The sequence below is a fragment of the Paramisgurnus dabryanus genome, chromosome 18, assembly GCF_030506205.2.
Source record: "Paramisgurnus dabryanus chromosome 18, PD_genome_1.1, whole genome shotgun sequence".
Classification (NCBI taxonomy): domain Eukaryota; kingdom Metazoa; phylum Chordata; class Actinopteri; order Cypriniformes; family Cobitidae; genus Paramisgurnus; species Paramisgurnus dabryanus.
This window is the reverse complement of record NC_133354.1, coordinates 2,687,936-2,715,299: the sequence shown is the minus strand read 5'-3', so window position 1 is coordinate 2,715,299 and position 27,364 is coordinate 2,687,936. Positions and strand designations below refer to the sequence as shown.

At 35.1% G+C, this 27,364-nt stretch overlaps 2 protein-coding genes across 6 annotated transcripts in view; one reads left to right on the top strand and one right to left on the bottom strand.

Moving 5' to 3' along the window:
• Positions 1 to 1,592: 1,592 nt before the first annotated feature.
• On the top strand, positions 1,593 to 20,360 carry wdr41 (WD repeat domain 41). Of its 2 annotated transcripts, XM_065243918.2 has the most exons (13): positions 1,593 to 2,106; positions 4,087 to 4,202; positions 6,253 to 6,301; positions 8,660 to 8,788; positions 8,865 to 8,927; positions 9,010 to 9,121; positions 9,275 to 9,337; positions 9,419 to 9,520; positions 9,612 to 9,796; positions 13,277 to 13,398; positions 13,491 to 13,576; positions 14,500 to 14,636; positions 18,511 to 20,360. In XM_065243918.2, exons 1-13 carry the CDS (start codon positions 2,059 to 2,061, stop codon positions 18,649 to 18,651), a joined length of 1,353 nt encoding a protein of 450 aa, XP_065099990.1. In that variant the 5' UTR covers positions 1,593 to 2,058; the 3' UTR covers positions 18,652 to 20,360. The 2 variants fall into 2 exon arrangements, with proteins under 2 accessions (XP_065099990.1, XP_065099992.1); XM_065243920.2 differs by lacking the exon at positions 4,087 to 4,202.
• The window catches only part of pde8b (phosphodiesterase 8B), a 73,317-nt gene continuing 65,027 nt past the window's right edge, over positions 19,075 to 27,364 (bottom strand). For all 4 annotated transcript variants that reach the window (XM_065243915.2, XM_065243914.2, XM_065243917.1 and 1 more), the window contains exon 22: positions 19,075 to 27,364. In XM_065243915.2, coding sequence (XP_065099987.1) covers positions 27,255 to 27,364 — 110 coding nt within the window. In that variant the 3' untranslated portion in view covers positions 19,075 to 27,254.

Below are 27,364 nucleotides of genomic sequence, written 5' to 3'. Positions count from 1 at the left end.
TCCCCGATGGAAAGACCAAGCAAGAGAAGAGCAGACCAGGCTGATCTTTCTGCTTTCTGTTTTGCCATCTCTGTGTTTTAGATTATTGATTTCATTGAGTGAATGAATGTTATTTATTGTTCATGTCTGGCATAACCATGTCATTGTGTTTCATATGAACAAACACCAAACCATTATATTATTTGGCACCTTAAAGTAATCATAATATTAGCCTTAAACTCTAAAAATGCTGGGTCCTTTTAACCCATGCATGGTTTGGTAAAATATAGACCTAACCACTGGTTTGAATTAACTGAGAAGTGAATGGGTTAAAACAAGCCAGTATTTTGGGATGAAGCAACCTGGCATAGGTTAATTCAAACCAATGGTTGGGGTTGTCCATATGGTGTGCTGTGTCTTTTTGTTTTTATGCACTTTATTATTATGTTAAATATTTATTATATGTATATTTCACACAGTCACAGTCAATTTTATGCTGATTTGCAATTGGAATTTAAACTGCATACAGAATTATAAATACTCATTATCTAATGATGATATTAGGAGCATCAAAGTTTGATTTCAATTATTGATTTCGTATTGATTTCAATCTTTGACAAGCTCTCAAGCAATATTAAAGATATCAAGGTTATATTTTCACACAATGTTCTTTGATGACAGTAAATCACAGACACACAAAAATTAGCTTGGTTTTCACAGACTGGGTCACAAATTTCCTTGAGAAATTGCGATAATATTGTTTTAGGCCTACAGTTTCTATCTCTCTCTCTCTCTCTCTCTCTCTCTCTCTCTCTCTCTCTCTCTCTCTCTCTCTCTCTCTCTTCTCACTACAGCCCCTTTTAGTTCATTTTGTGTTTTAATATTTTGGTTGTTTCTTCTTTCACTGTTTAGATAGTTACACATCCCTCTTTTACTCCTGACTCCCTTCCCCACTCTCTCTCTCTCTTTCTCTCTCTCTGCCCTTGAGTTTTTCTATTACCTTGTGGAAAGCACCTCGCCTGGCATGACAAGCGCAGCGGATTGACACTAAATCAGAAATCAACGCTGGAGCTCAGCATGAAGGTCACACTCACTCACACTCGTCTCTATCTGAGAACACACACGATTCGCTCATCTGAGAGCATGCGTCTGGTAGAGGGTCACACGGGCCCTCTGGGATTTTGACAGGGGCCACATATCTGTATGGTGTGAGGTAATGGTAATCCTCAAATAATTACTCAATGTACACAGGGAGTCAATCACTCTCGCTCTGTTTTGATCTGAGGAAAGATTGTAGACAGAGAGATTTCAACAGAGAGGCCTAAAAAACAATAATACATATGTAATATACGTCATACTGCGGCCAAACTCAGTATTGTAAACATGCACATTATAAATTTGTGATGGATCAAAAACATTTGTAAATGATAACAATAATGTCAGTTTGTTCTTGTTGTTATGATGCTTAACCTCGTTATTAGCACAGGAATGCAGGCCCTAAACTGCACTGAATTGATTTGTCGTGTTGGTGTCTACTGCCATCTAGCGGCCTACAGTTGTATTACAAAAACGGCAGCAGGTTTGTTTGTCCACTAGAAGCTTCCGTAGTCAGTCACGTGAATTCTTAGGTTTGTTTGGTACACAGCGGCTGTCACAGATCCGAGAATCTGCCCAAAATGCGTTTATAGTGAGGATGATTTTATTAAGGATTATTTTATATTAACATTTCCGAATATCGATGTTAAAGTTATCCGGGTTTTTTTTATATTGACGTGTGTGAGATCAAAGGAAGAAGCGGCTGATACAGAACTGATACATTGTATCAGACGCGTGACGATCAGATGTCAATCAGATCCTGCTACGATGTTGCGCCGTTGTCATACTTCTAAATAACTTTACGTATAAATGACATTGATATGCGAATTTATTTATAAAGATTTGTCATTAACAATACAAACAGGAGACACCGTGCCATTGCCTGACAGGTTTCGCAATATGAAACGACACTGATTTACTTTACTCTTGGTTTGCATTAAACGTCCAGTCGCGTGTAAAAACAGGTTCTTATAAAGGATCAGGATGCTGCGATGGTTTCTTGGAGGTCGGGAAGCGCAGGGGACAGTAGAGGTGAGTGCATACTTTCAGTAAACCACATGGGTGCATATGTGTCATTCTAATAAACTGATGCCATTTTTATTTACAAAAGAATTGTATGATAAAGTATTTCATAACTTTATTGTGTAAAATAACATGTAGAAATTAGCATGAACTAACAATAAGCAATATAGTTCTTCAACATTGTTAATCATAATGTTAACAGTTTTAACTTTTGATTTTATAAATGTATCATTAAATGCAGAAATTAACATGAACTAAGATTAATGATGCTGTAAAATTGTTCATGCAATCACTTAAATAAATCTATTTCCAAGCATTACTTAACAAATCAGTTATTGTTGATTTATGACCATGCCTTTAATAGGGTTGACAGTTGCCCTCTAGACTTTTCTAGTATTTGCATTTCACATTTTAATGCTTTTGGCACATGCTTTTATCCAAAAACCCCACAGTGCATTCAAAACAGATGTTTTTGTCAGTACACTCAAAAAAAAATAAAAAAATAAAAAATTGGTGCTACATACTCGCCATCATAGGGGAACCATTTTTAGTGCTAAACATCACCAATGTAGAACCTGTCCTGTGTAGAACCATATTGTGCTATGTTGAACCATTTAGTGGTGCCACATGCTTTAGCACCACTTATGGTTCTACAGAGGTGCTAAATAGGTGCTATATAGCACTAACATGGTTTCCCAGGGCCGGTGCTTACGAGTTTTCAGTACCATTTAGCATCATTAGACACAGAGATCCACAGTACAAAGGAAAAAAAAACATATTGTATTTTTGAAAATATGTTTAATTGATTGACACAATTTTATGCATGTGACTCCTTAACACAGCAACTAGGGCTGCACGATATTGAAAAAAAAAGTGCTATAAATGATGCGATATAAGATATGCAATACAATAATGCTTTAAGTTGTAAAATCAGTTTAATAAAATATATTTAAAGTCTGATGTTAAATTTATTCTCAATTTGTGACACCACAAAAAAGATTATATTAACCACCTACCCAAAATTTGAATAATTAAAAATTCCACCAAATAAATAAAATAAGTTACCAAAATCTTGGAAGAACAGGGTCTCAAACGTTAGGGGCTGTCTGCTGTCAGCACTCAAACCACAACCACTAAGGGGTGGCCTCTAAAAGTTTCAAATAAGCTTAATTTGTGACTTTGTTAGGGGCGGGGCCATGCTTGGTGCCTCCAGGGCATCATTAAGCCACCGTTTGAGCCCCGCCCAAATAATCCTGAACACAGAAATGTGGAAACACTGTTTAATGGTGTAACTCCACAATTCAGTAGCCTACAACATAGTTCACAGTCTTTGTAATGTGTTTCAGTTATGCATTTCTCGGCAGTCTCTCTGCTATCTGCATCGACTTAAAACTATTACTATGTATACCGTTTTGAAGTATTAAAATCATTCAGATATTACAAATCATTGTGAAATGCACATTTTGCGGTTTTCCGATATATCTTGCAGCCCTATAAAGTAGGAACATTATTTCATATGAATATTTGGCGCAACCTTATTCATCTTGGGATAATAATGCATCATTATGCCACCTAAAGCTATTTATACCATAAGTGTGCTGTTTAAAATGAAGTACAGTAACCGCTAAAACAGCTATTTCAACATCATCAGTAGACATAGTACAATTTGAAAGCCCAGTATGGTTAGGATTAGATGTTTGATTAAGTAATCATGTATCATAATCTGTCGAGGAGTTAAAATTCTGCACAACAAAGGCGAACAGAAGCCACATGTTTCGTAGAATGACCCCTTTCCATTACATTGCCGTTATTTACCAATAATGTCAGGAAAGTATCCAGATTCAGTGTCCAGCGAGTGGTGGTAAAGACCGAAGGGTGCAGTTCATGTACTTGGGCTGAAGCAGTGGAGCACACAGCAGTCATTTCAGCAGATCCACAGCTAGATTGAAGCAATGATTCGTTTGTCTATTATATTCGCTGTGTGTGCAGAAGAGCGCGGCGCTGTTCATTGGGGAGGAACAGCCCAAAAACTGTTTTACGGAGATGCAGGTGCTGAAAGGACACTTTGACATTGTTCGATTTCTGGTGCAGATTGATGACTTAAGGTAAGCAATCCTCTGTTTCTCCTCTTCTGCCTCTGACCGGTGATTGACAGCTCAGACTGAGGCAGATCCACTCCAAAAGCAAACTTACAGAGCGTGACAAGAGCTTAATCATCACAGCTTCAGAGAGTTTGCTGTGTGTGCGTTTGTGTGTATACTTCACTAGAGTCCATTACCTCTGGACATAAGACCTCTCCACAATAAGGCCTTTCCACTACTATCCCAGCGAACACAAAACTTTTCCCCAAATGCTAACATTTGGTTTCTGTTTGGTTATTTGTGACCCTGTCTGTGAAATCCAGGCTAAAGTTTGCTTTCACTCATTGATTTATGACCTTAATCAGTCAATATTAAAGATATCAAGGATATATTTTCACAGAATGATCTTTATATTCTGTAGGATGATTTAGTCAATCACAAGTAAACACAGTGTAAGTGTGACTGTAATGAGAGGTTATTACTGTACGTTTAAGGTGTGTGTGTGATTCGGCTGACCGCTCATGATGATCTCAGTGCACTATAGGAGCGTTAGATGAAGTCAGTGTGCAGAACCTGTGCTGATTGCTTTTAGAGTCCAGAGTCCTGTTTCTCTTCTTGGAGATCCTTCCCACTTCCTTTATCTCATCCCTTTATCATGGTTTCATTCTTCGGTTCTTCCTGCTGATGATTTGTGTCTGAGCTGCACAGGTCAAAGGTCATCTCAGAATGAACCCGTTCCTAAAATCCAATCTGGAAACTGCAACAGTGCAAGATTTTGCCCAATGTTTATAATCTGTGGCAATTTGTTTTGCTCTTGATGGAGTGAATGTAAAGGCATAAGTAAACATCTAATTTTGTCCCTTAGTGGAGACATATCATGAAAATCTGACTTTTTCCATGTTTAAGTGCTATAATTGGGTCCACAGTGCTTGTTTCAACCTAGAAAATGTGAAAAAGATCAACCCAGTGACTTAGTTTTGGTAAACCATTCTCTGCAAGCACGTGAAAAATAGGTAATTGAAAGTTGGCTCCCCTTGTGATGTCAGAAGGGGATAATACAGTCCCTTTACTTGCACTATCCAACCACGACATTGCCATTTAGTGCAGAGATCATCTCATTTGCAACACACCACATAACGTACAAAGTGACAATTTTAACATGCTATAATAACTTATCTATATGGTATTTTGAGCTAGAACTTCACATATGTACTCTGGGGACACCAAAGATTTATTTAACATCTTAAAAATGTCCCCTTTAACCTCATAAGACACATTTTATTTGTTGTTTGCACCTTAATACTTAATTCTGTATAACTGGAACCTGTTTTACACAACCTTGGACAATTACGCTGCTTCATGTAAAGAAATGTGGTTGTTATATTTATTGGTTCTTCCTAACCCCAAAATAGCTGGAAGAAATCTGAAAAAAAAATACAAACCAAAGCTGAATGAAGCAAGTTAAATTACAATGTCCAATTTATTCGCTTCATTTGGGTCTGGTGTGAACGCACAGTAAGACTCATATTTTAACATGAAAATTACATATTTAAATGTTTCTCATGTGAAAATAAATAACGTATTGAATATTTAATGAATATGCAAATTAGTCCCCACCTTCACTTATTTATGTCAGCTCAGACAACCCGATCCTTTTTCACATTTCACAATGTCGTGGTTGGATAGTGCAAGTAAAGGGACTGTATTATCCCCTTCTGACATCACAAGGGGAGCCAAATTTCAATGACCTATATTTTCACATGCTTGCAGAGAATGGTTTACCAAAACTAAGTCACTGGGTTGATCTTTTTCACATTTTTACATTGATGTGATTGCTTAAAACATGTTTGTGACATTAGAATATAAAAAAGGGTGGTTTAAACCGCGTTTTGGTAAAGTACTTGACATGATTGACTGATGAATTTCCAGAGGATTTGTCTTAAAACATATTTAAAACAGCGTATAAAGTACCTGGATTTCACTACAGGAAGAATTTAATCTTTATACATTTAAAGAATTAATGTCAGTTATCATGTCTGACTCAAAATCTGTTTGTCTGTCTTGTGTTTGTCAGGGTTGCTTCTGCTGGTGATGATGGTTTAGTGCTGGTTTGGAACGTTGAGGTAAGCACAGCACAACTTCATGAATATGTTAATGATATGTTACATTCATTATAATATGTTAATAATCAGTCCGTTGCAGTTTGATTCTGTGAGCTCCTGTATGTACAGATTTATGCACATGTGTGAATCTTATGAAAACTGTTGAGAAATGTCTGGGTCAACATGTTTTACCCCAGAATCAAGAGAATAATGAAAAGTTCAATTTGCATTTATTTATACACAGATTTTTTTTACAACGCAAAGCTGCTTTACAGAAAATGCAAGTTTATATCAGCAAATAAAGTTGATGAAATATATACAATAATAAGAGATCATCAGTGTTGGGGGTAATGCATTACAAGTAACGTGCATTACGTAATAATATTACTTTTCTGAAGTAACGAGTAAAGTAATGCATTACTTTTTAAATGTACACATTGATATTTGAGTTACTTTTTCAAAAAAGTAATGCAAGTTACTTTTTTAATTTAATTAATTCAATAAAAATAAAAAAATTTACTGAATTAAACTAAACTTACTCACATTATGCGTATATGCCTGTGTGGGAACAGTTTGAGTCAGAAATTGAGATGGCAGGCCAGAGCTCGACGTTTTTGTGATAAAATATGCAATTTCTGAATGCAGAAATTTTTAGTCATAAAAAACACCTGCAAGGCCTGAAAGAGATCAAGCCTCACCCAAGAAAAAGTAACGCAAAAGTAACTAAAAAGTAACGTAAGCATTACTTTCCATGAAAAGTAACTAAGTAACACAATTAGTTACTTTTTTGGGAGTAACTTTTTTGGGAGTAACTTAATATTGTAATGCATTACTTTTAAAAGGAACTTTCCCCAACACTGGGTCCAGTAATACTAAATAATACTGAAATATTTAATAGTATGTTTTCTTCGAAATTTGAGCTGACTTTTAAAAGGTTATTAACCCCCCCCCCAAAAAAAATAAAAATTGCCAGCCAGCACCAGCATTTTCTTATGATTTTTCACAAAAGTTGAATGCCTTCCAGAAAATGTTCTTCTTTAAATAAATAAAAATACAATAGCCTATATCTAATGAAAGAACAGACCCTCTACTTAAAAAAAAGTTTTATCCTACCTTCATTTGTTTTTTTATCACCTCTAAAATATGGGTAGGTTTCCTCAAAAATACAAAATTTTGTGCAAAAAGCTTAAATAATAACATTTTTGTAAAGGACTTTTGATAGAGATCAGATTCAGAGCGATGATCAAAACATACACAGGGTTTTTACTGTTTGGCCTTAGCGGTTGCTTCGGGGTTTTATAAGTTGGGTAAGAGTGCCACCTGGTGGATAATAGCAGAAATAGCCAGGGAAGTGTTTCCTCCTAATTGACGACTTAAAGCAACACCAAAGAGTTTTTTTTTACCTTAAAATAACGTTTCCAAAAAAGTTTCAGTCGTTCATCCACTCAAAACACGGTGAATGTCACTTTCACATTCGCTTTACAGCCCTCTATCAGCCAAAACCGCACTAAAGAAGTTTCCAACCGTCGGGTAGTGGTCCTAAAGTTCGAGTGAAAACTACAAAAACTTGCTTTACGGCAGACCTTCAATCCAATCAGAGCCAGCTATGCTGCAGTATTTACGACAGTGCTAATGAACAATTACGCGTCTAACCTGTAGGGGGAGCAAAGCGCAATAAGTCTTTAGTGTTGCTTTAACTCGTTAATGGCGAGGAAAGAGTTAATAAAGGTTGTTTTATTTTGTTTAAAGTTCGATATTAAATGTGTTCTCAGTTTGTGACACCACAGAAAAATTTGATATTAACCACCCAGCCAAAATTTGAATGATTAAAACATCCAACCAAATAAATAAATAAGTTACCAAAAACGAATATATTTTGGTAACACACAGAAAAATGTCTTATTTACCACCCAGCCAAATTTGAATGCTTAAAAAAGCGGCAAGTTAACGAAATAAGTTAAGATTCTCTGATCTCAAAAACTAGGGGCGTGTCCGCTATTTGCGTTGAAACACGCCCACTCACGGCCGGTTACGCTGCCGATCTCTCTCAACGAATGGATGCCTGCGATTGTCTTAGGGGCGGGGCCGTGCTCGATGGCTCCAGTGCATCATCAAGCCATCATTTTAGCCCCGCCCAAATAATCCTGAACTCCACAATTCATCTTTGTAACATGTTTCAGCAATACATTTGTAACATGTGCTTAGAAACAATTCTCTGAAATGACTTTTAAGACTTTTGAAAATTAAACCAAGATGAAAATAAACACATATTTATAAGTTTTAAATACGCTGTACCTTATGTCTGCATTAGACTCTGTGAATAATGTCAGTGCAGAAGAATTAATGTAGTATTTGTTTGTGTTTGTGTTGTTTTTTCAGACTGGAGAGTGTTTGTATGAATTGCGTGGCCACACACAGCAGATCACCGCTATGACATCATACCCTTACATGAGAGGCGGGAGCACACATACTGCTCTCATTACTGCATCATCAGACCGCACGCTCAGTGTATCCTCCTTACAAACACAAAGTCTGCTGATGATATACAATATGTGTGTGTGTGTTGTCCTTAAATCTAATGCAGTTATGGGATCCAGACACCGGAAACCGTGTACAAAATGTCTCTGATCTCCAGTCGTCTGTAAAGGTACAGCATAAGGATTTTTGTATTTAAATATTTCCTCTCATTACATTTAGATATTGCATTGTGTGTGTTTGTTTTTTTGTAGTGTTTGCTGGTGTTGGATCGCTTGGACGTGTGGCTCTCGGGTGGAAATGAACTGTGTGTGTGGAACAGTGACTTTGAGCTGCAGTGTAAAACTGTCCATCATAGCGACACAGGTATTGAATCTATTGTTTCAAAATGTTATGAGATTAAGAGCTTTCATTTGACCTTACTCAGTCAATATTAAAGATATATGTTCTTTACATTATGTAGGACGAGTCACAAATATGCAAGATGGTGCAAATTCAATTTTGTGCTTCAATCTGTAGGCATCTCAGCCATGGTGGAGTTACCAAAGAACTTCATTGCAGCCGCCATGGATAAAGAGATTGGTAATTTGAAGTTTTATTCGAAAAAATTCCTTTTACGTTCAACATTAAAAGTAAGGTGATCATTTGCTGTTGATGTTTCAGTGATAGTTAAGATGAACGTGTCGGGGTCAGATGTTGCTATTATGCCCATGCGCCACCTGTCTGATCATCAGGACACAATTCGATCGCTCATCAACATCAATGGTGAGATATTATTAATCATTTAAAATGAATGTTTGGTAACTGAATAATGTTACATTGTGATGGGTGGTGTTGTGTATTTCTTGCATCTCAGATGGGTTGTTCGCAAGCGGCTCTCATATCGGCGAGCTCATCGTCTGGGACTCCGTGGATTGGACAATCCAGGCCTATGAGCACATTCTGTGGGAGGAGCCGGCGGGAGACAGCCAATCGGAGGTCAGATTGACTCACCAGAAACAGATCGAGAGGTCCATTCAACACATGAGCACAGATGGAGAGGTAAAGAAATGACTGTAAACAGTGTGTCTTAAAAGCTTGGGAAAATCCATTACAAACAGCACAGATGCATTAATGTGGCATAATTAAAGCAAATGATGGGATTGTGGGTTTACATTTACATTTAGCAGACGCTTTTATTCAAAGTGACTTATAAATGAGAGAGCATTTACACATAGCTACACAAAGCTATGTTTATATGTAGGAATATTAATGAGGATAGAAGTGAAAAGATTTTAATTATTATTCATTTTAACTGTGTTAAATAATGGAAAGTTAAGGGTTGTTGTGGGTTAGTCTGAATTGTAGCTCGGTTGGTACAGCATTTGGTTAGCAGGTTGTATAAAACATTGTGGGTTTGAATAGCTCGAATGCACTGTAAGTCATTTTGGATAAGAGCGTCTGCCAAATGCATGAATGTAAATGTAGTCAAGGGTTTTATAAAATTGTAACTCTATTTATTAACTCATCTTATACTGTTTGTGCTACACACGTGAATGACTCCTCAAAGTTTGCATCTCATTGGGGCTGCATAACGATTAATCGATTGCAGAATAAAAGCTTTTGTTTACATCATATATGTTTATATAAATACACACACATGCATGTATATATTTAAGGAACAATTGCATGTCTATATACATTTTTATATTTATATATCATTTATAAATGAGTATAAATGCTTTATAAATCTTTTTTTCTTAAAATTATACATGCATGTGCATATGTGTGTATTAAAATATACACATAAATGATGTAAACAAAAACTTTAATTTGGCAAACTTTTGAGTGGGGGGGTGAAACTGTTATGTACACCTTCAAATTAATATAACTATGACATATTTTTTGGTCTAGAAGCCTAATCTTGGTCTTGTTTTAAAGGCAGGGTATCTAATTTGATCCAGAAAAATTTTTAGTTATGCTGGTTAAAAGTCTCCTCACATCCTGATAGCAATCACTATGTTAAGCTGTTTAAATGTATTAGTAGAAATGTATGTCATCTGTGAAAGGCGTAGGACCAAATAATGTTCAACCAATCATAGATCTCGATCCGAACGGACGGTGCCTTTTTTGTCCCTCATCTGTAAATGTAATTTGAATGCCACCACGCAGCCTGTTAACGCACACACCATCAATCATCGTCTGATCTGTGCGTGTTCATGTGTTTTGAAAGAGGCGTGACTTTGGATTTGAATGGAGGGTGGGATCGTGATATCATTGCTAGTCAGCTAACGTTAGCATTTTTCAAAATTAGATACCCTAGAGAAGGATCCTACCTTAGATCCCTTTAAAGAAGACAATAAGGTTTTTAAGGTTTTTCACAGAAGTCTCTGGAGGTGAAAATATTAAATACAAAAATTGTTATAGCAGTTTAAATTAATTTTAATAAATAAAAATAATGCAATAGCATACTAATTTTATAAATAAAATGATAAAAATGAAAATGTTTCACAAAGTAATAATGTAAACATGAAGCCACAAGTCTCAAGTGGGTGATTCTCACGAAATCCAGACTTAAAAAGCCCTTGAAGCCATTTTTTTGCACATATAAGATTAAGGCCTGAACTTACTATAACCAGGGCCGGCGTCAAGGGGGGGCATTCGCGGGCAGTGCCCACCCAAACAGGTTGTTGTGCCCCCCCTACAAAGTTTTTTATTAATTTAATATATATCAAGAATAATTTTAAATAAATTAAACATTGAATGTTTCATAACTTGTAATGTAATCAAATGAGGAAAATATAGTTGATATATGTTTTCTTTAATTAAAATAGACCAGTTTCTCTTATTGGATGTATTGCCGCGTCTCACCCGTCTTACGTCTTTAGCATATTTGTGACTTGATACTAGCAACGTGTTTTTTCGCGGCATTTTATGGATCGTGTAAAATATGGATATTAGAACATTTAGAACGAACCAGCACCGCCTGCTTCATCTGACTTCATGCAAACACAGACTGGCTCAAACTCAGAGATTAGAGGTCGAGGTGGAATTTACAAATCTACAGGACACTGTATTAAGGAAGTTATGTTCGTACACGCCGTCTTCAGCTATTTCAAAGGTAAGTTAGCGTTGTTTTAAATTACGTAAGCTTAAATGTGAAGTGTGTCTATAGACCGTTAACAGCATTACAACGTGATTATGGTAAAGCAGCTTTTTTCAAGCCAGGACGCGGTGTGGGCTGCGCTATGCGCTGCGCTATGAAACCCATTAATTTCAATGGCTTGCGCCGCGCGAGGGCGGTTTTTTGTTGCGTAGAGCAAAGCGCGAGCGCAGCAGAGCTCAGCTTGCGCTCACGTCGCGGTCGAAGTTCAATAGTTTTGCGCATAGTTTGTGGTCTTTACACTTTATACAGGAAATGAGCTGACAGTCTGTATCAGTTGTATGAGTGTGTGCTTGCTGTATTTGTTGTTTAATGTCTTGTTTTTGCAAGTTATTGTTGCTATTGCGTGCCCCCCGTTGGAAGCCAAATGCCCCCCTGTTAGTTATGGTCTGGCGCCGGCTCTGACTATAACCATTATATTTAGAGGATTTAAAAATATTTCCTATAGAATTATTTACATTTTTTAGATTATCATTATCAAAAATGATCATTACCGCAACATGATATTACATTAAATATATGCATTTACAAACTCATGTTTCGGTAATGAGAACTAAAAAGTTGTGTAGGTACTATGACAAACAAAATTTCAACTTTTATCTGGGAAGAAAAATAAAAACTGCTTACCTAGTAGCAATCTTGAGTGTCACAGTCAATTATGTCCCTTACAACAATTTTTTTAAATGTTAGTTCCTTGAGGTCTTAAACAATGATTGAAAATTGTTGCGGAGGATGAGAAAATTGGTCTTGGGACACATTTATATTCCTTATTATTGTCTCTACATTTACCAATGATCACCAAATACCACATGTTTCTTTCCTGTAAATGTTTATAGTATAACATGCACTGAAGCTTTTTATTTTTTAGATTTTTTAATTATAAATATTTCCATGTCAAAGAACACAAATCCAGTCATGGGCACATTGCGGTAATGAACATTTTTCCCTTAAATGTGGAAAAAACAACAAAATGAGTTTGTATGACGTCATTTGAAATCATGTGCAAAATAGTACGTGAAGAGATGTTTGTAACTGTATGCTTCTTATTTGGATACTCTTACTTTGCATTTACTTTTTTTATCAATATGTTTCATGACACCTCATAAGTCTTAATTTCATGAGATTCACCCAAGTAGTTGTTATCCAAATTTTAAGTTTAAAGGAAAACACCACCGTTTTTCAAAAGGTTCTTAACTCAACTTAGACGAATTAATGTAAGTTGCCAGTTAAGGTATTAAGTAAAAAGTGGGAAAAAAATCCCTTAAACTTGCATTAAAGATTCTTGAATTGTTTTTTGGGAAAATGTAAGTATCTATTTTATATATGAAGTACATTTTTTCCTCAAACTTTTTGTCAAAATCTCTCTCTCTGTCTTTCAGTTACTGGTTGCAGCTGTAGGCAGTGGTCTGTTTGTTTATAATGTGCAGATGAAGAATGTGGTTGCGTACAGAAAGATCGCACATGATTCTGATGTCTTACACACCATGCTGCAGGAGGATGGGTATCAGTCATTATATCTTTTTTTCCTGGAATGATTTCCTAACATTCTTGCATGAAGCATTAGGGGTAAACAGCATGCGTTTTGTTGTGTAGGCAGCTGATGACGTGCTCTGAGGACGGTAGCGTCAGAATGTGGGAGTTACAGGACCTCCCCTTACCTGCCGAGCCCGCCTCCTCAGGTGAGAAGGCCACACCCCCTTTGACACCTCCAGTCTCTGTTCTTTCTATCCATGTTGGATCTTTTTCCTCGAGAACCTTTTCACATTTTTTCCTTTTCTAGCACAACCCATATCCTTCCTTTTCTTTTCCTCTTCCTGTAAGCGATCCAGATGGTCCTGGATCATCATTTAGCTGTCATCCTGTGTAGAGGACATGTGTGTGTGTGTGTGTTTCATTATAATAAAAAAAAAAAAATGTTTTTAGTTGCTGTTAAATGATGTTATTACTTCCAGCTTTAAAAATAATTCAAAGTCATCAAAGCTATTATTAGCATTTATTTTGTTTTTTACTACAGCATACAAATGTCCTGTATTTTCTAGTTGTATTTTAATAAAGAGACTGATAAATAAATAAATAAATTATATATAGGGGTAATTATATATATATATATATATATATATATATATATATATATATATATATATATATATATATATATATAATACTTTTAGTGATTTTGTGCTTAAAACAAGCAAAAAAAATCTGCCTTTGGTGTAAGCAAAATTTTCTTCAATTTTTCTTGAATTTAGTGTTGAAGAAAAATTTTCAAGATTTTTTTGCTTAGCCCATTGGCAGATTTTTTTGCTTGTTTTATGCACAAAATTACTTAAATTTGATATTTTTGGTCTAAAAACTAGACTTATTTTCTTGGGTCGTTTTGCTCATCAAGAAAAACATTTTTTTTTAAATTATTTTTACTGAAAAAAAGACAAAAATACTAAGACAATTTTTTCTTGAAAATCATTTTTTGCAGTGTATATATAATCTAATGGTGGCATTGTGGCCTAAGACTTTTGCACAGTGCATATAAAAGTATAGCTGTGTTATTCATCATCATCATGTTTTGTTAATTGTTTAAAAACCTTTTTTTTTACTCTTTTAGGGCTTTTCGGGATGTTTGGCACTTTTGGCCGGTCCAGTAAGCAGGTTTGTCCTCCTGCCAAGAAAGTTCCTGAAGTCCCCAGTCTGCGGTCCCTGGAACTGACGGGTGATCTGATTGGCCACTCTGGAGCTGTGCAGGTAGGTTGGTTACATGACCAGGTTGGATCGCAATCGAAGTTTAGGGCTAAACCTAATCCCACCTAACCCATCGATCAACCAGACGACTGTAATGCATAATATTGTCGGAGCAAATTTTAATTTATTTGACTTCAACTGTTTTTAATTGAATGTTTTTCCCCGCCTTTATTTCGCCGGCTGGTTTTAAATAAAGCTTTCGATTATGCACGTCGAAGTCGTGTCTTATTAAGAGCCATTGATTCTGGGTGGAGCAGGGGCTCGTGTTCAACCGCGCTTTAATTAAAGTTTCTGTCAGAATGAAGGATGTGATCTACATACAAGTCAACTTTTATATTGATCACCTGACACGCGCTCCAATCGCCTTCTACATCATTCAAGCATCACATTAGCATCACACGATTATATTTATTTATTTACACTGAACATATTACACAGAGTAATATTTGAGTAGATGATTTGGACAGTGGCCTGCAAACCCACTGCATATTTATATCTGAAAACAGATTAATTTTTCATATGAAAATGATTTCTAATAGCTAATCTAATTAAATATATATCAGATTTTAGCTGTATTTTATTCTTTAAATGACAAAATAACCCTGTATCTAACAATAAAATTTAATTGGTGCAGACCCAAAAAAGTCAGGCTTGACATTCAATGTTATAAAAGTAACATTGAAATACAGAAACGGTGAGGATGAGATGGGTGGAGAACAGGAAAAAGAGATCATTTTATGACCTAGACTTCCATTATTAGTACTGTGTATAAAGTTCAGGAATGTTGTGAAGTTCCTGTATCTCGACGGGTAAAGCGTGGTAAGCAATGCCGGGGTCATGGGTATAAATTCCAGGAAATATACTGATAAATTGTACATTTCTTGAATACACTGTAAGTTGCTGTGGATAAACGTGACAAATACATTCATGTACCATGGTCCCAGACCAGTTTTTGGCCTTTTAAATCATACTAATACTAGGGCTAAACTAAATACTAGGGCTGCTGAAGGAAAATGCAGTATGGAACTTGCTAATTAAAGCCATTTGCAATATGATACCATAATGTGTTGAGTTTTTAAAATATATTTATGTTTAAAAACTGAAAATTATGTAACCAAGCAAGGAAAAGCAAGCATCAAAAGCTGCATTTCCATTAAAGATTTGCATAAAACTTTAGCGTTATTTACTTAATGTCGAAAAAACAGTGTTTTTATTAAACAATGTTATGCGACTAAAACATAATTTTTGGTCTAGTGATAAGTCATTCCAAAAACCAGGGCTTCATACAGAACGACATGCGGATGACATAAAAATACTGCAAGGGCGACTTGAAAGCATACAGAACAGTCGACTCCTGAATCACTCTCGCTGTATTTTGATGGGCTTGATGGTTCTTGTGACGCCAAATGAAGTCTTGTCCTCCAACCAAACATACAGTGCCACATTGTACACTGAAAAAAATGACTTTCTTACTTAGTACTTTTGTCTTGTTTTCAGTAGAAATATCTAAAAAATCTTAAATCAAGATGCCTTTTCTGGATAAGCAATATAACCTTGGAAAATAAGTCTAGTTTTTAGAGAAAAAACACAAAATTTAAGTGAATTAAAACAAGCAAAGATATCTGCACTGCAAAAATGATTTTCAAGAAAAAAAATAGTTTCAGTAAATTTTGTTAAAAATTCTTAAATTAAGATGCTTTTTCTTGATGAGCCATACGACCCAAGAAAATAAGTCTAGTTTTTAGACCAAAAATATCACATTTAAGTGATTTTGTGCATAAAACAAGCAAAAAAATCTGCCAATGGGGTAAGCAAATTTTTCTTGAATTTTTCTTGAATTTAGTGTTTAAGAAAAATGTTCAAGATTTTTTTGCTTGTTTTATGCACAAAATCACTTAAATTTAATATTTCTGGTCTTAAAACTAGACTTATTTTCTTGCGTTGTTTTGTTCATCAAGAAAAAGCATCTTAATTTAAGAATTTTTTAATATTTTTACTGAAAACAAGACAAAAATACTAAGAATTTCTTTTCTTGAAAATCTTTTTTTGCAGTGTGCCAATGGGGTGAGAAAAAAATCTTGAAATAAGTTTACTTTTTTTAAAAACATTTAATTCAAGAAAAATAGATTGTGTTAAGGCACAAATTCAGTTAAATTGTATATTTTTTGTCTAAAATCTAAACTAATTTTTTTTAGGTCATTTTGCTCATCAAGAAAAAGCAAAAAAAGTCTCCTTTTACACTTTTGCAATATATTCCTATTTCAAATTGCCTGAAAACCACCTCACCTGAGCGCAACACCTTTTTGCGATATGTGGGAGTTTATACGAAATCGCAGTAGGTGAATTTTTAAGTTGCGCATTTTGAAGCACTGCAAAACATGTCTTTCTTAGTACTTTTGTCTTGTTTTCAGTAGAAATATCTAAAAAATCTTAAATCAAAATGCTTTTTCTTGATAAACAAAATGACCTTGGAAAATAAGTCTAGTTTTTAGAGAAAAAAACACAAAATTTAAGTGAATTAAAACAAGCAAAGATATCTGCACTGCAAAAATGAATTTCAAGAAAAAAAATCTTAGTATTTTAATTTTGTTAAAAATTCTTAAATCAAGATGTATTTTCTTGATGAGCCCAACGACCCAAGAAAATAAGTCTAGTTTTTAGACCAAAAATATCAAATTTAAGTGAGCAAAAAAAATCTGCCAATGGGGTAAGCTAATTTTTCTTAAATTTTGTGTTTAAGAAAAATGTTCAAGATTTTTTGCTTACCCCATTGGCAGATTTTTTTGGCTTGTTTTATGCACCAAATCACCTAAATTTGATATTTTTGGTCTAAAAACTAGACTTATTTTCTTGCGTTGTTTTGTTCATCAAGAAAAAGCATCTTAATTTAAGAATTTTTAGATATTTTTACTGAAAACAAGACAAAAATACTAAGAATTTCTTTTCTTGAAAATCATTTTTTGCAGTGTGCCAATGGAGTGAGAAAAAAATCTTGGAATAAGTTAACTTTTTTTAAAACCTGTAATTCAAGAAAAATAGCTTGTTTTAAGGCACAAATTGACTTAAATTGTATATTTTTGTCTAAAATCTAGACTTCTTTTTTTAGGTCATTTTGCAAATCATCTTGATTTAAGAATTTTTAGTATTTTTACTGAAAACAAGACAAAAATACTAAGAAAATAAGTCTAGTTTTTAGACCAAAAATATACAATTTCAGTATAAAAAAAAATCTGCCAATGGAGTGAGAAATTTTTGCTGAATTAAGTGTTTAAGAAAAAAGAAATCTTATTTCACGATTTTTTTTCTCACTCAATTGGCAGATTTTTTTTGCTTGTTTTAAGCACAATTTAACTTAAATTGTTTATTTTTGGTCTAAAAACTAAACATATTTTCTTAGGTCATTTTGCTGATCAAGAGAAAACATCTTAATTTAAGAATTTTTAGATATTTTTACTGAAAACAAGACAAAAATGCTGAGAACAAAAGTCATTTTTGCAGTGAGGGTAATAGAAACGCACTCTCTTCACTTCTTTTTGCCTAAAACTTACATAAATATACATAACTTTTTGAATTATTACAATTATTCAGTTATCGCAAACCATTGCGGTATATTAATATTGCGGTATGCACATTTGCGGTATTCCCCTGATTAAGATATATCTTTAGATATAATTTTTAATTTTTACTTTAGTTTTTTATAAATTGGGTAAGTGCGCATCTAGTGGATAATTGCGGTATTACAGATAACCATAAAAACTAATCAGAAACACTTTTTCATGCAAATGTTTTCTCTTAATTAAATTAAATTAGTTAAACGGCGGGGAAGGAGTTATATGTGTCCTTAAGCTATCTTTACTGAATGGGTCTTGTGTTTCAGATGTTTGTGAGTTTTAAGGAGAAGGGTCTGGTTACCTGCTCTACAGATCACCTGCTCATCGTGTGGAGGGATGGAGAACTGCAGTCGCAGCTGCGCAGCCTTGCGCTCTTTCACAAACTAGAGGAACACCAGGGACTGTGATGTGATCATCTTCATATCTCTTTCTTTCTGGAACTCAACGAAAAACTGATCTCCAGGGCTGTGTTCAGTATGTACTCTATGCACTGAAAAATCAATGAATGACCACAGGTCTCAGATCTGTATAGTATTAACTGTCGAACAACTTGCTAGGACTAACCTATTTGTAAAGTCTGATCATGTCTGTGTTTTAAATTTACATAATAGCCACATTGCGCTTTAACACAATTGTACGTCATTTTAATGAGATTGTTTTATAAATAGCTGTTGAATCATTTTATCTAGGTGTTGATTTGTATATATTAAGAAAAACTGTTTGGTATGAGAATATTTTTGATGTGTTGTTATCATCGTGTTGCACATTTCTTTGAATGTTTGTTGCGTGTTTATTTTTTATTTTCAGAACTGCATGCAATTTAAACTGAATTCAGATCAAAAAGACTTTATTGCAAATGTTTATTTGTGTCTCTCACAAACAACAGATGTAAAGACAGAATCGGACATCAGAAAGAAACCGTGTTTAAACATATGTGACATAAATCTTTTTGTACAACTAACAATAAAATAAAATCATTTGAAACCTGTTGGATGGCATACGAACAATTTTACTCAACAATATTGTGTTCAATAAAAAATAGTTTATATACATTTGCTCAAGGGATAATGCAGATTTTGCATTCCCCACTCTTTAAAAATACAGTAATTGGCACAGACTCTGCAGCCATCGATCAATACACCGATACACGCGCTTATCACACCCGTCTGTCTACTTCAGACCCGCCCCAATTATGATGTCACGGTGAAATGACAGTAAGTGAGCCCTTCAATAATGAATGTGAAGGATGTCTGGCAGCAGAATTACAACAAACTTCAAATACAAACAGGGACTGACAGCTTTGATCATATGAAACAATAAAATGCAAATACTTTAGGTAGTTGCAAAACAAAGCACGTTGTGTTGTATTGTAACAACATAGGAAAATATTTTGCACCTGAGGGGACGGTTTTGGCTGCGTTGTTAATGTTTGAAGTACGACAAATAAAATTTTCCCATTAGCTTGAGCACATGGATTCAGAAGACTGGGAATATAAGGCATACGAGTTATGAAACATGGACAGCTTTAATGCTTTTTTCTGATACGTGATATACTGTATGTGTGGCGACTATAAACTGTGGTATGGAAGCAGATCTTGAAAAAAATAAATTTTGTTTCTCACTACAAAATGAGAGAATTTTTGGTTGAATTATTTCTTAAAGGGATAGTTTACAAAAATTTTCATCATTCACTTACCCTAAAATTCCAACTTTGTATAAATGTGACCCTGGACCACAAAACCGGTCATAAGTATTTTTTTAGCAATAGCCAACAATACATTGTATGGGTCAAAATGACTGATTTTTAATGCCAAAAATCATTAGGATATTACGTAAAGATAATATTCCATGAAGACATTTTGTAAATTTCCTACCATAAATATGTATAAAAAATTATTTATCATTAAAGGCGGGGTGCACGATCTCTGAAGGCCAATGTTGACATTTAAAAATCACATAAACATGCCCTTAACCCAATAGAATCTTGACCTTTTTTTCATAGACCTGCCCCAGACATACACAACCCAAGCGATGATGTCAGTTAGTAGACACACCCCTTACTGCTGATTGGCTACAAGTGTGTTTGGTACTCCCGACTCCCTTTTCCAAAGCATTTTTTTTAAAATCGTGCACCCCACCTTTAATATTTACTTTAAATATAAACTTTAAAAGCAATCTTCTCAATATTGTGATTTTTTACACCCTCAGATTCTAGATTTTCAAACAGGCGTATCTCGTCCAAATGTAAAACATACCATTATTTTGTGATTCAGTGTCACACATTTCTTTGTTTTGGTGAATACAATAAAAGATATTTTGAAGAATATTCGCAATCAAACACTGATCTTTTTCACACCAGCCCTTGTAGACTTTCATAATCAGAAAAATAGTACTACGAAAGTGAATGGTGCCCCAGATCTATTATTAACATCTTAATTGTGTTTAGTAGAACCAATACATTTATATAGGTCTGGTAAGTAAATGATGATTTTTCGGTGAACTTTCCCTTTAAATCACATCACAGCTGAACATTTAACAACAGCCACAGTATACTAGACGTAGTAGACGAACCAATACCTGAACAATCCAGAAACCAATATTCAATTCGACAAGTGTTATAACATTACATAAAAACAGAATGTAACAATCACATGGTAACAATGGCATTTTCCTATTATAAATCTGAATTAAAAGGGAATCTCTTCACAATGCTCTTTGTTTGGTGAATAAAGACACTAGCCTGTGGTGTTTCCACAATCGAGATTAAGGCATGTATCTGAAAAAAGGTCTCTAAATGTATTACATATTTATATTAATATCTCCAAAATAGTCCATATAAATTCAAACTCATTTTTTTTTAATTACATACAAACCCTGTATCTGACAAAAATGTGTCTTAAAAGAGCCATGATGGGACATACAGTAGCTTTTTAACACAGGAACAGAGAGGATCAGTTGGGTGGAGAACAGGAAAAGAAGGGAATGTTACCATTTTTATGACCAACGCTTTCAAACAGGTTGGTAAGTGTGTTTTATGGCTCATCTCTATAGTTTCTTTCCAGATGCTGCTGGTGAACCGCATGCCAGCAGGCAGTGATAAATCGATTTATTAATAGTTATATATCACATTCACAAAATGTTCAGTCAATCCATACAGCCACAGTCAGTCAACAGACACACTTTTGAATAGGAATGTTGAATAGGGGAAAATGCATTTTTACCAAACATACCCTGCTAGGATGTTATAAACTGGCAGTGAATCACAGCTACCTAATAGCATCCGTAATCCTGATTTACCCTAAAATATGACATTTTAAAATTTAACATTCATCTCAGTGTACCTACACATACAACACCATAGCGCAACATTTACAATTACACAATGAGGGACAGTATAATATATGTGTATATGTATATATTATATACTTTGTATTCATGTAAATATTATATTCTATTTAAATATTCAGTTTTTTTTATGTAAAGTGTTCATGGTTTTGGTAAATGTGGTCACAAAGACTTTAAGCAACATTATTGTATTTTAATGAATAACAATTTCTTGTAATGACATTTCAATCTTTTCTCACAAACCTTCGGAAGAATACAATGCATAAGTCTTTCTGACCACATCTAGAGTACTTGAATGGTTTATCTTTGATCATGTATGTATGATGTACTTGTGTTCTCCTATAGAAAGATGAAACAACATGAGGATGAGTAAGCAGTGAGTAGATTTACATTTATGATGAATAACATTATATATATAACGGGTGCTGTTCCCAGGATTTACCACTAGAGGGCACAAGCGCATCCATAGAGATTGGACTGTATCAGTAAAGCGTTGACATGACTCCAGACCTCAGAAATCTGCATCCTTCATTTACATAATACACTGTCTGGAAGGCTACAGTGTAAAGTAAAATAAAGAGCAAAAGTTGTGTAAATATATGAGACTGCATTTTGTCCATATAGCATGTGTTTAAAAGTGTTAACATGATAACATTTCTATAAAGCCTGTGTATATAATATATAATGCATATTTTAAAAGTCTAGATGCACTATAATGCATTTATAATGCCTTTTAATAAATCAATGCCTATATGCACTCCTAAATAACCACAGACCTAAAATATAATAATTAACTATTCACATTTAAACCTATTTCATGTTTTAGATTTAATTATATTGCCTTTATCTTGCATTACACAATTAATAAAAAAATTTACCTATTCACAGCTCCAGGTTTTATGTATTATAAGACATTATGAATGTGTTTATAATATAATTGCAGAAAAATTCTAAAGGACGAGAATAACATGACCAATTACAAAGTGCCAGTATTTTTGAGAAAAGTACACTGTAATACTTTTGTTACGTGGAAAGAAAATAGATATCTAAATAGATCTAAAATTATTTAAAGGCAAGGCGCTTTTATCCAAAGTGAGTTTCAAACGAGGAAGCATTTAACATTTGAGCATTTAACATCAATGAGCTAACAAGAACCCATCAAGTACATACATCAGCTAATGTGTATCTGTATCTTGTAATGCATTAAGATGAATTTATATTGAATTATATACAGTACAGGCTTTATTGAAAGTGTTACCCGATCTGCTGATTCACTGTCATGAGCACAAATGAAATATGAAGAAAGGGGGGAAACAGAGACAGGAAGGATGAGAGAACAAGAGAACAGGAAAAAGAGGAAAAAGTCAGAAACGTGCTGAACGTGTGCTGTATGCTTCCAAACGCGATGCCATCTGGAACATTCTGAACGCTCTGTCATTCGAACGCAGTGCCAAGCAAACTCAAACAATTCCATCACACAAGTGCCTCTGTGAATAAACCATATACAGTATGGGATTCAGACCGAGATGTCATGTTTTAGAACACTCATGATGTCGTGTTTTAGAACTCTGATGATGTCGTGTTTTAAAAGTCTCATTATGTCGTGTACAGAATTCTGATGAAGTTGTGTTTTAGAACACTCATGATGTCGTGTTTTAGAACTCTGATGATGTCATGTATAGAACTCTATTGATGTCTTTTTTTAGAACACTCATGATGTTGTGTTTTAGGAGTGTGATGATGTCATGTTTTAGAACACTCATGATGTCGTGTTTTAGAACTGTCATGATGTCGTGTATAGAACTCTCATGATGTCTTGTTTTAAAACTCTCATGATGTCATGTATAGAACTCTAATGATGTCGTGTATTAGAATGCTTATGATGTCATGTATAGAACTCTCATGATGTTGTGTTTTAGAACTCTCATGGTGTCACATTTTAAAACACTCACGATGTCGCGTTTTAGAACTCTGATGATGTAGTGTTTTAGAACTCTGATGATGTCATGTTTAAGGACTCTCATGATGTCGTGTTTTAGAACTCTCATGATGTTGTGTATAGAACTCACATGATGTCGTGTTTTAGAATGCTTATGATGTCGTGTTTTAGAACTCTCATGATGTCGTATTTTAGAATGCTCATAATGTCGTGTTTTAGAACTCTGATGATGTCATGTTTTAAAAGTCTCATTATGTCGTGTACAGAATTCTGATGAAGTTGTGTTTTAGAACACTCATGATGTCGTGTTTTAGAACTCTGATGATGTCATGTATAGAACTCTAATGATGTCGTATTTTAGAACGCTCATGATGTTGTGTTTTAGGAGTGTGATGATTTCGTGTTTTAGAACACTCATGATGTCGTGTTTTAGAACTGTCATGATGTCGTGTATAGAACTCTCATGATGTCTTGTTTTAAAACTCTCATGATGTCATGTATAGAACTCTAATGATGTCGTGTATTAGAATGCTTATGATGTCATGTATAGAACTCTCATGATGTTGTGTTTTAGAACTCTCATGGTGTCGCATTTTAAAACACTCATGATGTCGCATTTTAGAACTCTGATGATGTAGTGTTTTAGAACTCTGATGATGTCATGTTTAAGGACTCTCATGATGTCGTGTTTTAGAACTCTCATGATGTTGTGTATAGAACTCACATGATGTCGTGTTTTAGAATGCTTATGATGTCGTGTTTTAGAACTCTCATGATGTCGTATTTTAGAATGCTCATGATGTCGTGTTTTAGAACTCTTATGATGTCGTGTTTTAGAATGCTCATGATGTCGTGTTTTAGAACTCTTATGATGTCGTGTTTTAAAATGCTCATGATGTCGTGTTTTAGAACTCTCATGATGTCGTGTTTTAGAATGCTCATGATGTCGTGTTTTAAAACTCTCATGATGTCGTGTTTTAGAACTCTCATGATGTCGTGTTTTAAAACTCTCATGATGTCATGTATAGAACTCTCATGATGTTGTGTTTTAGAACTCTCATAATGTCGTGTTTTAGAATGCTCATGATGTCGTGTTTTAGAATGCTCATGATGTCGTGTTTTAGAACTCTCATGATGTCGTGTTTTAGAATGCTCATGATGTCGTGTTTTAAAACTCTCATGATGTCGTGTTTTAAAACTCTCATGATGTCATGTGTAGAACTCTCATGATGTTGTGTTTTAGAACTCTCATAATGTCGTGTTTTAGAATGCTCATGATGTCGTGTTTTAGAACTCTCATGATGTCGTGTATAGAACTCTCATGATGTTGTGTTTTAGAACTTTCATAATGTCGTGTTTTAGAATGCTCATGATGTCGTGTTTTAGAACTCTCATGATGTCGTGTTTTAGAACTCTTATGATGTCGTGTTTTAGAATGCTCATGATGTTGTGTTTTAGAACTCTTATGATGTCGTGTTTTAAAATGCTCATGATGTCGTGTTTTAGAACTCTCATGATGTCGTGTTTTAGAATGCTCATGATGTCGTGTTTTAAAACTCTCATGATGTCGTGTTTTAAAACTCTCATGATGTCGTGTTTTAAAACTCTCATGATGTCATGTATAGAACTCTCATGATGTTGTGTTTTAGAACTCTCATAATGTCGTGTTTTAGAATGCTCATGATGTCGTGTTTTAGAATGCTCATGATGTCTTGTTTTAGAACTCTCATGATGTCGTGTTTTAGAATGCTCATGATGTCGTGTTTTAAAACTCTCATGATGTCGTGTTTTAAAACTCTCATGATGTCATGTGTAGAACTCTCATGATGTTGTGTTTTAGAACTTTCATAATGTCGTGTTTTAGAATGCTCATGATGTCGTGTTTTAGAACTCTCATGATGTCGTGTTTTAGAATGCTCATGATGTCGTGTTTTAAAAATCTCATGATGTCGTATTTTAGAACTGTGATGTTGTGATGTATGCTGTTGTGTTCTAGAAGGGTCTTTTGTGATGTAAGTTCTCATAATGTTGTTCTCACGGATTCGTTCCACCAACCTACACAACATGTATCATCTGCTAAATATAAACATTTTATAATTCTAAGCCAACAACTTTGTGAGCCAACATTGTTCAAGCTATGCGTCCAACTGCACTCAGGACAGAATATATATAACATAAATTCGTTTCTGGTCTGTTCAGTGATTCTGACAAAGCTGCGTTTTGTTCCAAAGGAGAAAATAATTTATAGTCCCTGCCACAGTGTCGAAGCAACCAAACATTTATCAAAACCTCTCAACACGTTCGATTATAAACACACTGATCATAGGTGGATCAAACCGGTGAACGTTTGAATTATATGGCTTTCAGAGTGCTATGTTAACCACCATCGGAAAACTGTCGTGTATGACCGTAGTAAAAGTAGACCGGAGATTACAGCACAATATACAGCCAAGCTGATTTAAAAATAAATAATACATAAAAATGGTATAACACAATACATGCAGCACGCCCATTAACATGAACACATGTCAATATGTGGGTGGTCTCATTATGAGGTTGTGCTGGAGTTTAAACAAAAAGTTTAGGGAATGTTGTGTCCGTGTGGACGGTTGTGTAAAGTAGGAATGTTAACTGTAATGTTCTGCTTAAAATGTAAAATCTACTGCCACACAGACACTCTCTCTCGCTCTCATACACACACAAACACACACCATCATCATCAAGCTTTATGTTATTACAGTATGTGTCTGGATATACAGTGTTTCGAGAAATATATTCTTTGATATTATTGGCTATTATATCAAAATAATTGAGTATTACACCAGTCCTTGGAGTCTGAGAAAGGCTTGAATCGTTCTGATACAGAAAGTGCCGGAATACTGACGACCCGCAGTGAGGTCGGCCGTCGCAGTGTTTGTACATTCTTAAAAACTGAATCGTGTTCAAACACCAACATGTCTTCAGTTCTACGAGTTTGGCAACTTGACCTTTGTGTCCTGTAGGCAAATTCAGTCAAAACATCTTGACCTCATTGATCAAAGTGAAGGGAGGCAGGTGTGGAGCAACTGAAAGATAACTGACTCCACAGCAGTGAGGTTTAGGGGCAACTGTCCCTCTTCATGGGTGTAAAAACCCGTACCCCCCATGTGAACAAAACATCAATTGGTGATCTCAAAATTCGATATCAGTGAAAGCTTAAACCATGCAAACTGAAGATCTGTGAAGGGCGATGAGCAGGCGGGTCTCTATCTTCTTCTGGTAGTTTTTTTTTCTTTTTACTCCCGATTCAAAGTCTAATTGAAGCCCTTTTGGCATTCAGATCTTATCGTTTTGCTTGGGTGCATATGTGCATGTGTCTAGTTTTAAACTCTCTGAGCAATACATGTTTTAGTCCCACTGTGTGTCCCATATATGGATGTGCACATGTGTACAGCAGTGTTCTTCATCTTCTTGTGTTCAACGTACGTGATTACAAAAGATCTTGTCCGGAAATCATTAAAAACAGGCGATTCCAAAAGAGAAGAGTGAGGAAGGATGCTGGAGGAGGAGTGTATGGTGATAAAGTGCATTGCTTGTTTTACCCTTGTAACCGGGGCGATTGTCACGGGGGGGGGGGGGGGGGGGAGCGTCGTCGGGAACAGGGCTGCTGATCTGCGTGCGGCGGACTGAATCTTTGAAGTCAGACAGAGACGGCATGACCTCTGACCCTTGACCTCAGGAGGGGGCTCATGGAGGTGGTGGGGGTCGCAGGCTTTTACACTTCATCTCATCCAAGTTCTTCCAGTATTTGTAGTTTTCTGCCAAATGTTCCATCAAGCCTGGCAAGCTGGCAAATG